The following is a 10,902-nucleotide window of genomic DNA, read 5'->3' as shown; positions in this document are numbered from 1 at the left end:
CTGCTCTCTTTTTATTATGAAGATCAAATGCTATCTTCTCGACCTATTATTTTTTTTTAATATTCTTGTTGATATGATAGTTCTTATATATATAGCTTAGTATTTGACTCAATATTGTTTTTAACAAATTTCATTTCATTTATACATTCATTTCAGGAAGGTACAGTACAGTTTTGTGTACTCATGTAAATATAGCCTAACAGAAGAATACCGTTAGCAAAGTCTTTCGAAGGGTAGGCTTGTTTTTATATATATATATATATATATATATATATATATATATATATATATACACAACCGTAAAATCTGGACTATGGAGCGCACCTGATTATAAGCCGCACCCACCTCATTTTAGGGGGATAACCGCTTTTGTACTTACACAAGCCGCACCTGTATATAAGCCGCACGCGCCCACTTTAAAACGTGTGACACAATCACGAAATTAACCCAAACCCAACTTTGAATCCAGCAATTGTAACTGAATATCAGGTACACAGTCCAAAACAACAGCCGGCAAATTGATCGTTAAATGATACCGGTACTTAACATATGACGCAGACCTGCAGAGTCCGGGTCCCGTTGAAAATAATCCAAGGAGGAAAAAAATGTATATTTCCAAAGGTAAGGGTGGGAAAAATATATATCCACTATTGTCCGCTGCATCCACAAACACGTCTCACCTTTACTCCACTTCCCATCAGTCCCCATTGTATTCGTCCGTTCTTTTTGATTGGCCCGTGGAAAACATATCAGAATAAGTCTCTAAAATTACATTACAAAAATATACAGTTGCAAATACATATTATACATGGTTACACATATTTACAAAGAAATACGGTACACCGAGAGAGTTTTCAAAGCTTTAAGAATAATATTATAACTTTCATCCCAAACCGTGTCTGTGAAGGGTAGCAAAACGCTACCAGGAACACGCTCGCAACACAAGGAAACGAATCTGTTAAAATACGGTACTTGTAAAAATCACGGTAAACCGTGCTCATCTTCCTCCTTATAACTGACGTAATTGTAGTCGTCTTTCCCAGTATGGGAAAGAGACTTTGTCATATAGACGTCGTCCTACGCTCCTTTGTTCAAAAACACACTCGCATATATTCCACCGGTCTAAATCTTAGCTTTTGTACTCGAGCGCCGCTGGCGGCTGTTAGAAAAAGTACATAAATTGGCCGCATCACTGAATAAGCCGCAGGGTTGAACATTTGGGAAAAAAGTAGCGGCTTATAGTCCGGAATTTACGTTATATGTCTTTTTATATACAAAGTTCAACAGAATACGGCTACGGTGGCACGTGTCAAGTACACGGTACTGTATGAGGACTCTGAATTTCTCATCACAGAGATATTCTCTGCACTGTGTAAAATATACAAAGACTCCAATCGGGGGGGTCAGCTTATTAGCAGTAGCAAATGTTAGGCAGCGTGTGGGGAGGGGGCACGACTTATACAGGAACAACCAACCGACAGAACGGGGGAAACGTCAGCCCAGAATGGGTGCAGGATTTTGATGTTTTGTAAAATGATTTCTGCCTGGAGATTCTAGACCAGGGGTCGGCAACTTATGGCAGGGGTTAACTAGTGGCACGCGAGCGCACGGGAAAGTAATAATGATTTTTTTTTTTTTTTAATGAAAATTAGGCATTTTTATTGCGCGCTGTGTTGTTAAGTGGCTTTACGGTGAGCGCGTGTCTGCGCGGTGCCTCGCAGAGGAGGAAAGATCTGTGTTATAACCCACCCACAGAAACACCGGGAGCGATAAATGAACGAATCACAACAGCTCCTCCAGCGAAAAAATCTCGTTCTTTTCAGCCAGTGTGGCGAGATGACTGAGGCTTTGTACAAAAAATGACCGTGCTGTTTATGCATTATGCCTCAAGAGCGTTGTACCTCGCACGTCAAGTGTTAAGCGTCATGACGAGACAAAACATGAACATGAATTCAAGGACGAGTAACGCAGCAAACAAACACAGACCCTGAAAACATTTGTTACTGCTACAAACGCCACCACTGATGCAAGCTATCACATTGCTCACTGCATGGCAAAGCACGGAAAACCTTTTACTGACGGCGAATATTTTAAAGTGTGTGTGTGTTTCAAGTTTTGATAGTTTCTAAAATAAGATTTTAGTAATGAATGGTATGGTAGCTGTCCATATCGCTTGATTTTGATTGTAGTTCATTGTTGATGAAGAATACTTGAGGTCATGGATGTCTACAGGCCTTTCCACATGTTGGCCACAGTCATTTTTTGTTTGGTGATGAACAAGAATAGTGGAAGATCCATGTTGTATATTTGGACTGGTGTAAAATGACAGCTCTGTTGGATATAAAAAAGATTATTGTGCGAGTCATAAATCTTGGTGTGGTACACTGATTTACAAGGACATTTAAAAGTGGCACCGAAAAGGTTGCTGACCCCTGTTCTAGACCGTACCCAGAAAAGGATAAGGAAATCTCGGAGTGGTTTGAAACCCGCAAGTCCATTGCCCGCAAGACACACGGGTTCACCATTGAAGACATGAAAAATCGAACCGCATTTCATTATTCACCTATACTGTAGAAAAATGAATTTCGGCCCCCTCTCTTTTTCCATTTTTAAAAAGCGGCAACCAAGAAGAAGGTAAGAGTCTGGACACGCTGCCGGCATGTGGCTGGGATTAGAACATTTCAGTGTGGATTAAAATCTTTGTCCCGGGCCACTTGCGGAAAGAAAGGCGGCAGAAGTATGACTCCGGACTCAGGTATGCACAATTTGATGGCTTTCTTCACTCACTATTTTATAGAAGGAAAAACAAATTTGAACTCTAATGCAAAAGCGGATAGGACATTCATATTTTGTTAGAATACGTGTCAATGTCATTTGAGTTGCGGCTGATGGGAAAAAAATGTAAACAATTGTATTTTTGTGAACATATTGACATTATTTTGAATGAATTTTGGGGTGATGGAAAAAAAAACCTTGATTTAAATTAAATTAGACACAATTCATGATGTAGACACGAGTTTCTATGGTTATATTTTTGTGACGGATGTCGCAAAAACCTTTTCAAAAATCATTTATTTTAGCTTTAAAATTATTTTAAGTGTTTCCTTATGTGGTAGTTTGAGTCACAACCTGCTAAAATGCGCCTACTTATTTGCAAAGTTGGGTAGGGTTACTTTAACTGGATGACTTTCAATGACTTTTGGATGACTACAATACCAAATATGCTAATAAAGACAAACGAAACTCAATATGAATAAAATGATGACTCACAACACGTGGTAAGCTTTCTCTCCCGGCTTTGATCTCCGGCAAAACCAGGGTTGGGTAGGGTTACTTTAACTGGATGACTTTCAATGACTTTTGGATGACTCCAATACCAAATATGCTAATAAAAGACAAAAGAAACTCAATAGGAATAAAATGATGACTCACAACACATGGTAAGCTTTCTCTCCTGGCTTTGATCTCCGGCAAAACCAGGGTTGGGTAGGGTTACTTTAACTGGATTACTTTCAATGACTTTTGGATGACTCCAATACCAAATATGCTAATAAAAGACAAAAGAAACTAAATAGGAATAAAATGATGACTCACAACACATGGTAAGCTTTCTCTCCTGGCTTTGATCTCCGGCAAAACGAAATGCGACAGAAACAAAATGAAAATAAATCCAAACAGCTTGCCAACATCATTTTTGCCCTTCCAAGTGTTCCGTTACTCCCCAAGCCTGCACAAAATGGAGTCATTTTATTCCTATTTAGTTTCTTTTGTGTTTTTATTAGCATATTTGGTATTGGAGTAATCCAAAAGTAACTGAAAGTAATCTAGTTAAAGTGACCCTACCCAACCCTGGATACTGTCTATGCTACTTGATTCATCCTGAAGGCAACACAACCAGGAAGTAGATGTTTTTTGATATACTTTAATACAACTCAAGTAAATAAAATTAAAGCACTTCATTAAATCAACATAAAATGTACGATATCCAAAATACCGTAAATTCCGGACTATAAGCCGCTACTTTTTCCCCAAACTTTCAACCCTGCGGCTTATTCAGTGATGCGGCCAATTTATGTACCATAAATTCCGGACTATAAGCCGCATATTTAGTTTCTTTTGTCTTTTATTAGCATATTTGGTATCGTAGTAATCCAAAAGTAATTGAAAGTAATCAAGTTAAAGTAACCCTACCCAACCCTGCTTATTCGTGTGATTAAAAAATATAAACTACAGGTGACGTCATTACTCTAAAAATCGTAGCTAAACTATGACTAAACATTTTGGTAGGTTTCTGTTGCTTTTAACAATCTTATTTTCGTGAAAACAATTTCGAAATGATCTCTTTTGAATACGTTTTGGATTCGTGAAATCAATTCCGTCGGCTGAATTTTTTAGTGTGACAAAAAACATGACACATTTATTATTCATTTATTATTTATTTACTTACAAAAAAAATGACGCTTTAGAATCAATATTGATTGATTTGTTCTCATTTATTAATTTTTCCTAAAGTGATCTCTATTAGAAAAATTGCCATGTCGTTTATAGGGAGTCCTCAATGATGTTGTCAGGATTAAGTGTATTCATTTGTTTTTCTTATGATTTTCATATGTTCGTAATTAAGTATTTCCTTAAAAAACAACTTGGGAACTGTACAAAAGATCCATTATTTTGTTTTAAAGGTAAAGTGTCAAACCAACCCCCTGGATTAATAAAGTCGTAAAATCATATAACCGTTTTAAAATAACGCATCGTGGCGTAATTAATTAAAGTCCTCCAATAAAAGGTTTGAACAATTTGTATTGACGCTTTTAACGGCAAATAAACATATTCACAATTTCATTATATTATATTCTAACAATATGAGGTTTTAATCATTTTTATTAACGCTTTTGACAGCAGTTAAAATGTCAAAAGGGGCGATTATTATTACGACAGTATTGTATTCATGACTATTTGGGCGGTGCGTTCAGGGACCCTGCGGCGTTCTCGTGTCATCGTCACACTTGCATATTGCGCGAATAAAAGCCGCAAAAAATTACGAATTAATAACAAAACACGACGGATGCTTGCACCGAGGAGCTACCCGCAAAAGCTTGGATAACCTTTCGGCACTCTTGCATAACAATGGGTGGCGCGGTGGTTAGCACGAGTGCGGCACAGTTCTGAGGTCATGGGTTCAAATCCAGCTACTAACCTTCCTGTGTGGAGTTTGCATGTTCTCCTCGTGCTTGCGTGGGTTTCCTCTGGGCACTCCGGTTTTCTCCCATATTCCAAAAACATGCATGTCAGGTTAATTGGCCGGTCCAAATTGTCCCAAGTGAATTGTCTGTCCCTGTGTGCCCTGCAACTGGCTGGCAACCAGTTCAGGGTGTCCCCTGCCTGAAGATGGCTGTAATGGGCTCCAGCAACCCTACTGAGGATAAGCGGCGCAGATAATGGATGGATGGATAGATGGATTCGATAGTATTTATTTGTTCTCACATTCTTACATGCGGCGGGATCGACCCCCAACACACACAAATTATATGAGCAAGTGAAGATTCAATTGCCATCATGTGTCTAAACTCCCAAGGTACTTCCAAGATGTTCCAGCAAGTCCAGGGTCCCAGTCAGCCAAAGGCCCACTCAGGTTCCAAAACCCGCCTGGTGACCAAAGACGGGCGCTGCAACGTCGAGTTTGGCAACCGCGAGCCGGGCAACCGCTTGTCCTACCTGGTGGACATGTGGACCACCTTCGTGGAGATCCGCTGGCGCTTCGTGCTGCTCCTCTTCGTGGCTTCCTTCACGGGGAGCTGGTTCCTCTTCAGTTTGCTCTGGTACTGGATCGCCCGCAGCAACGGCGATATCACCGACGGCGAGCCCACCTGCATCGCCAACGTGGACAGCCTGACCACCGCCTTCCTCTACTCCCTGGAGACGCAGACCACCATAGGTTACGGGGGCCGGGCCCCCACCGGTCAGTGTGCCGGCACCGTGGCGGTCATCATCCTCCAGTCCATGACGGGCGTCTTCCTCAACAGTTTCATGTGCGGGGTCATCTTAGCCAAAATCTCGCTGCCCAAACGTCGAGCCAAGACGGTGAGCTTCAGCACGACGGCCGTCATTTGCCTGAGGAAAGGGAAACTCTGCCTCCTGATCCGCGTGGCCAACCTGCGCGAGACCCTCCTGATCGGCAGCCGCATCTACGGCAAGCTCCTGAAGACCATCGCCGCCAAAGACGGAGAGACCCTGATCCTGGAGCAGGCGGACATCGAGTTGGCGTGCGACGCCGGGAAAGGCAATCTCTTCTTTGTCTGCCCGCTGACGCTCTACCACGTCATCAATTGGGCCAGTCCCTTCTACGAGATTTCGGCCGACACGCTGCACCTCCAGGACTTTGAGCTGGTGGTCTTCTTGGACAGCACCGCCGAGTCCACCAGCTCCGCCTGCCAGGTGAGGACGTCTTACGTCCCCCAGGAGATCCAGTGGGGGCACAACTTCCTGCCCATCATTCGGCGGACCGACACCGGCAAGTACAGCGTGGACGTCTCCAAATTCTCCAAAAGCGTGCCGGTGGCGACGCCGCACTGCGCCCGGTGCCTGGAAGGCACCGCAGACGCCGGGCACGGGGCCGAGAACCCGAGCGAAGACGGTCCGAAGACCGCGCGAAAGACCGGCGTCCACAACTTGGCCTTCCAGGACGTCGATATCGATGTCACCCAGATGTGAACGGAAATGAGGCCTTGGGGGTCGGGAACCTGTGGTCCGCGAGTCGGGTTTGGCCATAAAATTCACTGTTTTAATGCATCAAGGCCAAGAGTGCAACACCGTGTTTCTACCACTAGGAGCAGAAGCTCTTCTCTACTTTTAAGGCCGGTAAGAAGAAATGTCATTACGATTTTTCAGTGTCTCTCAACCGTTGGGATGCACCGGCGGCGTCTGCCCTCGATCATTTCCGGAATCTTTTTTCCAAGTTCTGAAAAAAGCCAAAAATGTGCTTGAGGACTTTTGAGAGGAATGTTTGTAGAGTTCAAAAACGACAAAAAATCTCCTCTATAAAAGACAAAAGTGGACAAATAAGGACCACTCGATTCCCAAGGGTAGAACTGTGACATCGTCACACAAGGTGAAGGTATATAGTTCCGTATCCTTTTTCCTTTGCAGGATTTTGTGACATTTAACTATGCTTACACCATGTTTCGAAACCACTACCACAAAGATCTTAAAGGGACCGTGTGTATTATTTGACCACAAGGTGTCGCTAATAGTGTAGTGAACCGGAAAATGAAGAATACAAAACAAACTCAAAGTGACCAAAATATTTGCCCAGCCATTTTGAAATGTTTGGGGACTTGTAGCAGTAAAGTGGCGCACAATCATGTTAGCGTCCTTTAGGTCAGTGGTTCTCTAATCGTGGGGGGTCTTCATCTGATTGAAAAGTACTGCTCCAGTAAAAGCTCATATCAAATAAATGCTTATTTCTAAAACTGCCTGTATTTAATGTTTGGATCAGGGGTGTCAAACATGCGGCCCGGGGGCCAGATCAGGCCCGCTAAGGGATTGAATCCGGCCCACGAGACAACGCTCAGAGAAGCGCAGGAGAAAAACGAGTTGCAGGTTGAAATATGTCCACTTGATGTTGCTAAAGCCAGGTGCCTCTCACAAAGACTGTGGACTTGTATCTCTCTCTCTCTCTCTCTCTCTCTCTCTCGCTTTCCCATTCTCGTCTTCTCCCATTCTCTCTTTCTCTCCTTCTTTTTTTCTCTCCTTCGCTCATTTTATTTCTCTTTGGATATCTGTATTTCTCTCTTTCTTTCCCCCTCTCTCATTATTTGTCTTTATCTCTTGTTTCTCACGTTTCACGTTGTCTCTCTCTCTCTCTCTTTTTTCTCTCTTTCTCCCTTTCTCTCTTTCTTTGTCCCACCCTCTTTTTCCGCTCCTCCGCTTTGTCTAATTTCTTACTCTCTTTCTTTCTCTTTAATCTGCTAGTCCGGCCCCCGAAAGAATATTTGTTCTCTCCTGTGGCCCCCGAGGTAAATTGAGTTCGACACCCCTGGTTTAGATGATACTTTATAGATTTTTGCTTATGATTTCAATCAATGTCACTTATCCTCACTGTTAAATGTGAACCTGGAGTGCCACGTCCAATTTCGTTGTCACAATATGTTCAACCCTTTTTGTAACAATGACAATAAAGGTAGATTCTATTCTATTCAATTCTATTCTAATATTTTTAAAGGAGTTAAATAATACACACTGTCTCTATGAGTAAGTGCAGGACAGAGATATTTAATAAGGATATTTGTTGATATCGGGGACGACTTTGGCGTTATTAATTCATTCATTTTATGAAATCATCAATTGTCACGAACTGAAATAGATAAATAGAATAGAATAGAATATACCTCTATTGTCATTGTTACAACATGGGTTGAATATATTGTGAAATTGGACGTGGCACTCCAGGTCCACATTTTACAGTGAGGATAAAGAAAACAAAGAGATAAAGGAACAAAGAAGATGTTTGTACTGTCCTTGATTGCATAGGCTTTGTTTTCCTCTGGAGCTGGGTGTATGAGGGGGTGAGAGACAGACAGAGATGGCCGGATCCAACTAGATGTTTGATCTTACTGTACACACGGTCCAGTGTTTTTCCCCCCTGGTTGCTCAGTCCACGTATTGAATGAATTTGGGAAGTACAGTCCTTAAACATGCCCGATTAAAGTCGCCGGCGACGATAAAAGCTCCGTCGGGGTGTGCGAGCTGCTGTTTATTGATAGCAGCGGGCAGGAGATTTAGCGCTATGCTAACGTTAGCAAATAAAGAGAAGTGTAAATGTTCCCAGCTGTTTTAAACAGCATCTCAATATGGATTGTAATAAGTGTAGATTTTTCTGTTATCACTGATCAAGGAGATTTTGCCTTTTCAACCTGAAAATCCGGAGAATCTTTTTGGGATGTTAAGCTTTAAGCCATCTGTTCTGACGACTGAGACACATGATGTTCATATGGCGTGTTTGTGTGAATAAAAAACGAATAAAAAAACAGTGAATTCAAAAAAATGTAAACATGCTGTGAATCTTAAAGGTATTCCCAAATTCTTAAGCATGCAAAATGTGAGAAAATGGTACATGGTTGTTGCATAAAATCTCGATACATTTCATCTGGTCAACCAGTGATTCCGAGAGCCAAGAAGATATCCCCAGGTTCGAGAGGGTTTTGCATCCGAGCTGTGGGATGCTCTACTATTCAAGAGCCATTCCCTGATCTAAAACCGACACGAGGGCAAGGAAAAACTCAAAATTTCAGCATGAGTAAAGGCAGAAACCTTGAGTGTCAGTGTTTGAGGGGCATTTACTCCACAGCGACCAACCTGATTGCTTGTATAAACAAACGAAAAATGTGACTCTGGCCAAACTTGTTCCGGCCAAAGAGAGTAGAATGTCTTTCTGGGAAAGCTGCTGATTTGTCAAAACTAAAAATGCAGAGTCTGCTTTGTTTTGGGGAAGTTTTCACATCTGGAGTAACCTACTTGAAAAATATTTATATTCATTGTTGTTCTGTTTAGGAGAGCGGAATGTCTTTTAGGAAAAACTGCAGACTTAGCAAAACCAAAAGTATTAAGTCTGTTTTGAGGGACATTTTCACCTCTACAGTGACCTAAAAGATTGTAAGAAGTCAGTCCGGTAAAGGATTTGATACATTTGACTATAAAGGATTTTATACGATTGACTCATAATGCAATGAAGATTTTCACTGAGTAGGCTTTAGTTCAATGACAGTTCAGGCTGTTCCAAATGCAAAATATTTTGTCTAGTTCTGTTGATAACAGGACTCTGACGGAGTACGGCAGGCGTTGTTTTGAGAGCAAGGCCCCGATGTCGTAGAAACGCCCGGCGTTGTTTTGAGAAGCCCGACGTTGGGCTTCCTTGGCACGGCCATGGGAGGAGCCGGCACACCATCTTGCGGGGAGACGTGGGCAAAGAAAAAAAAGCTAAAGGACTTCAGAAGGAGGCTTCCCAGAGATTCCGTCAACTTATATGTTAACAATGCCATGGAGTTCAAAGAGCCCTTATGCTTTACTTTACATTGCGCCCATCTGTTTTTATCGTTGGCCTTGTTAAGTATAAGAAAGTATATTGTAGATATGTAGGAATTTTAAAGGTAGGTTTCCTGTGTTCTTCAGTGTCAGCGTTTAAGTGTTAATTTTGCTTTATTTTTTCCCTTTTCAAGTCATTCATAATAATACATAATAACAAACCCTTTAAACCTGTAGGTTTTTGCGTTTATTATGCATTTTAAGACGTGTACGACGTACAAGAAAATCCGTACAGAAAAACGCAAATTTGTACACAGACTATCCCGAAATCAATTAATCAAATCAATCAAGTCAAACAAGTTCGCCGCGGTAGCCTCTATCTCGGTATCGTTTTTTTCGTTGCAAACGTAGCCAGCGGTTTGATGCTACTGTGCTGGGTATTTCCCATCATGCATCATTCCGTGGTAGTTGTGTAGTGAAAGGAAGTCCGTCTCTTTTTAGAGAACCGGCTTTTTCGGCTCAACTCATTAAAGAGAGCCGGCTCTCAAACGGCTCACTTGCTTTGATGCATTATATTACGAATTCTGATGTTGTATAAAGAAGTTAAGAAAAAAAGGAAGTATAGAATGAGAAAATGAAAAAAGACAGGTTTGTGGTGATCCCTTTTATCAGTATATTACCAACAATAATTTAATGCAGAAAATGAATTCATTATTCGAATAAGAAAATTCTACTTAATTCTATTTGCTCGTATTTTTTCCTTCTACAGTGAACGTCCAAGCTACCGAGTAATTAATTTTTAAACTTTTTTTATAATAAACCTCATTCATGTCGAGCAACTCAGTAGATGTTAATGAACAATATATAGGATATAAGGAAACA

General features: G+C 41.5%; 1 protein-coding gene across 1 annotated transcript; it reads left to right on the top strand.

The window, feature by feature from the left end:
• The first annotated feature begins 2,712 nt into the window (after nt 1-2,712).
• Nucleotides 2,713-8,957, top strand: LOC148348958 (ATP-sensitive inward rectifier potassium channel 1-like). Its single transcript, XM_088321216.1, has 2 exons — nt 2,713-2,755; nt 5,576-8,957. The coding sequence occupies exons 1-2, from the start codon at nt 2,740-2,742 to the stop codon at nt 6,709-6,711; spliced, it is 1,152 nt and encodes a 383-aa protein (XP_088177342.1). The 5' UTR covers nt 2,713-2,739; the 3' UTR covers nt 6,712-8,957.
• The last annotated feature ends 1,945 nt before the right edge of the window (nt 8,958-10,902 follow it).

The sequence above is a fragment of the Urocampus carinirostris genome, chromosome 17, assembly GCF_059441175.1.
Source record: "Urocampus carinirostris isolate Australia breed hairy pipefish chromosome 17, RoL_Ucar_1.0, whole genome shotgun sequence".
Classification (NCBI taxonomy): domain Eukaryota; kingdom Metazoa; phylum Chordata; class Actinopteri; order Syngnathiformes; family Syngnathidae; genus Urocampus; species Urocampus carinirostris.
This window is presented reverse-complemented; position numbering and strand designations above follow the sequence as displayed.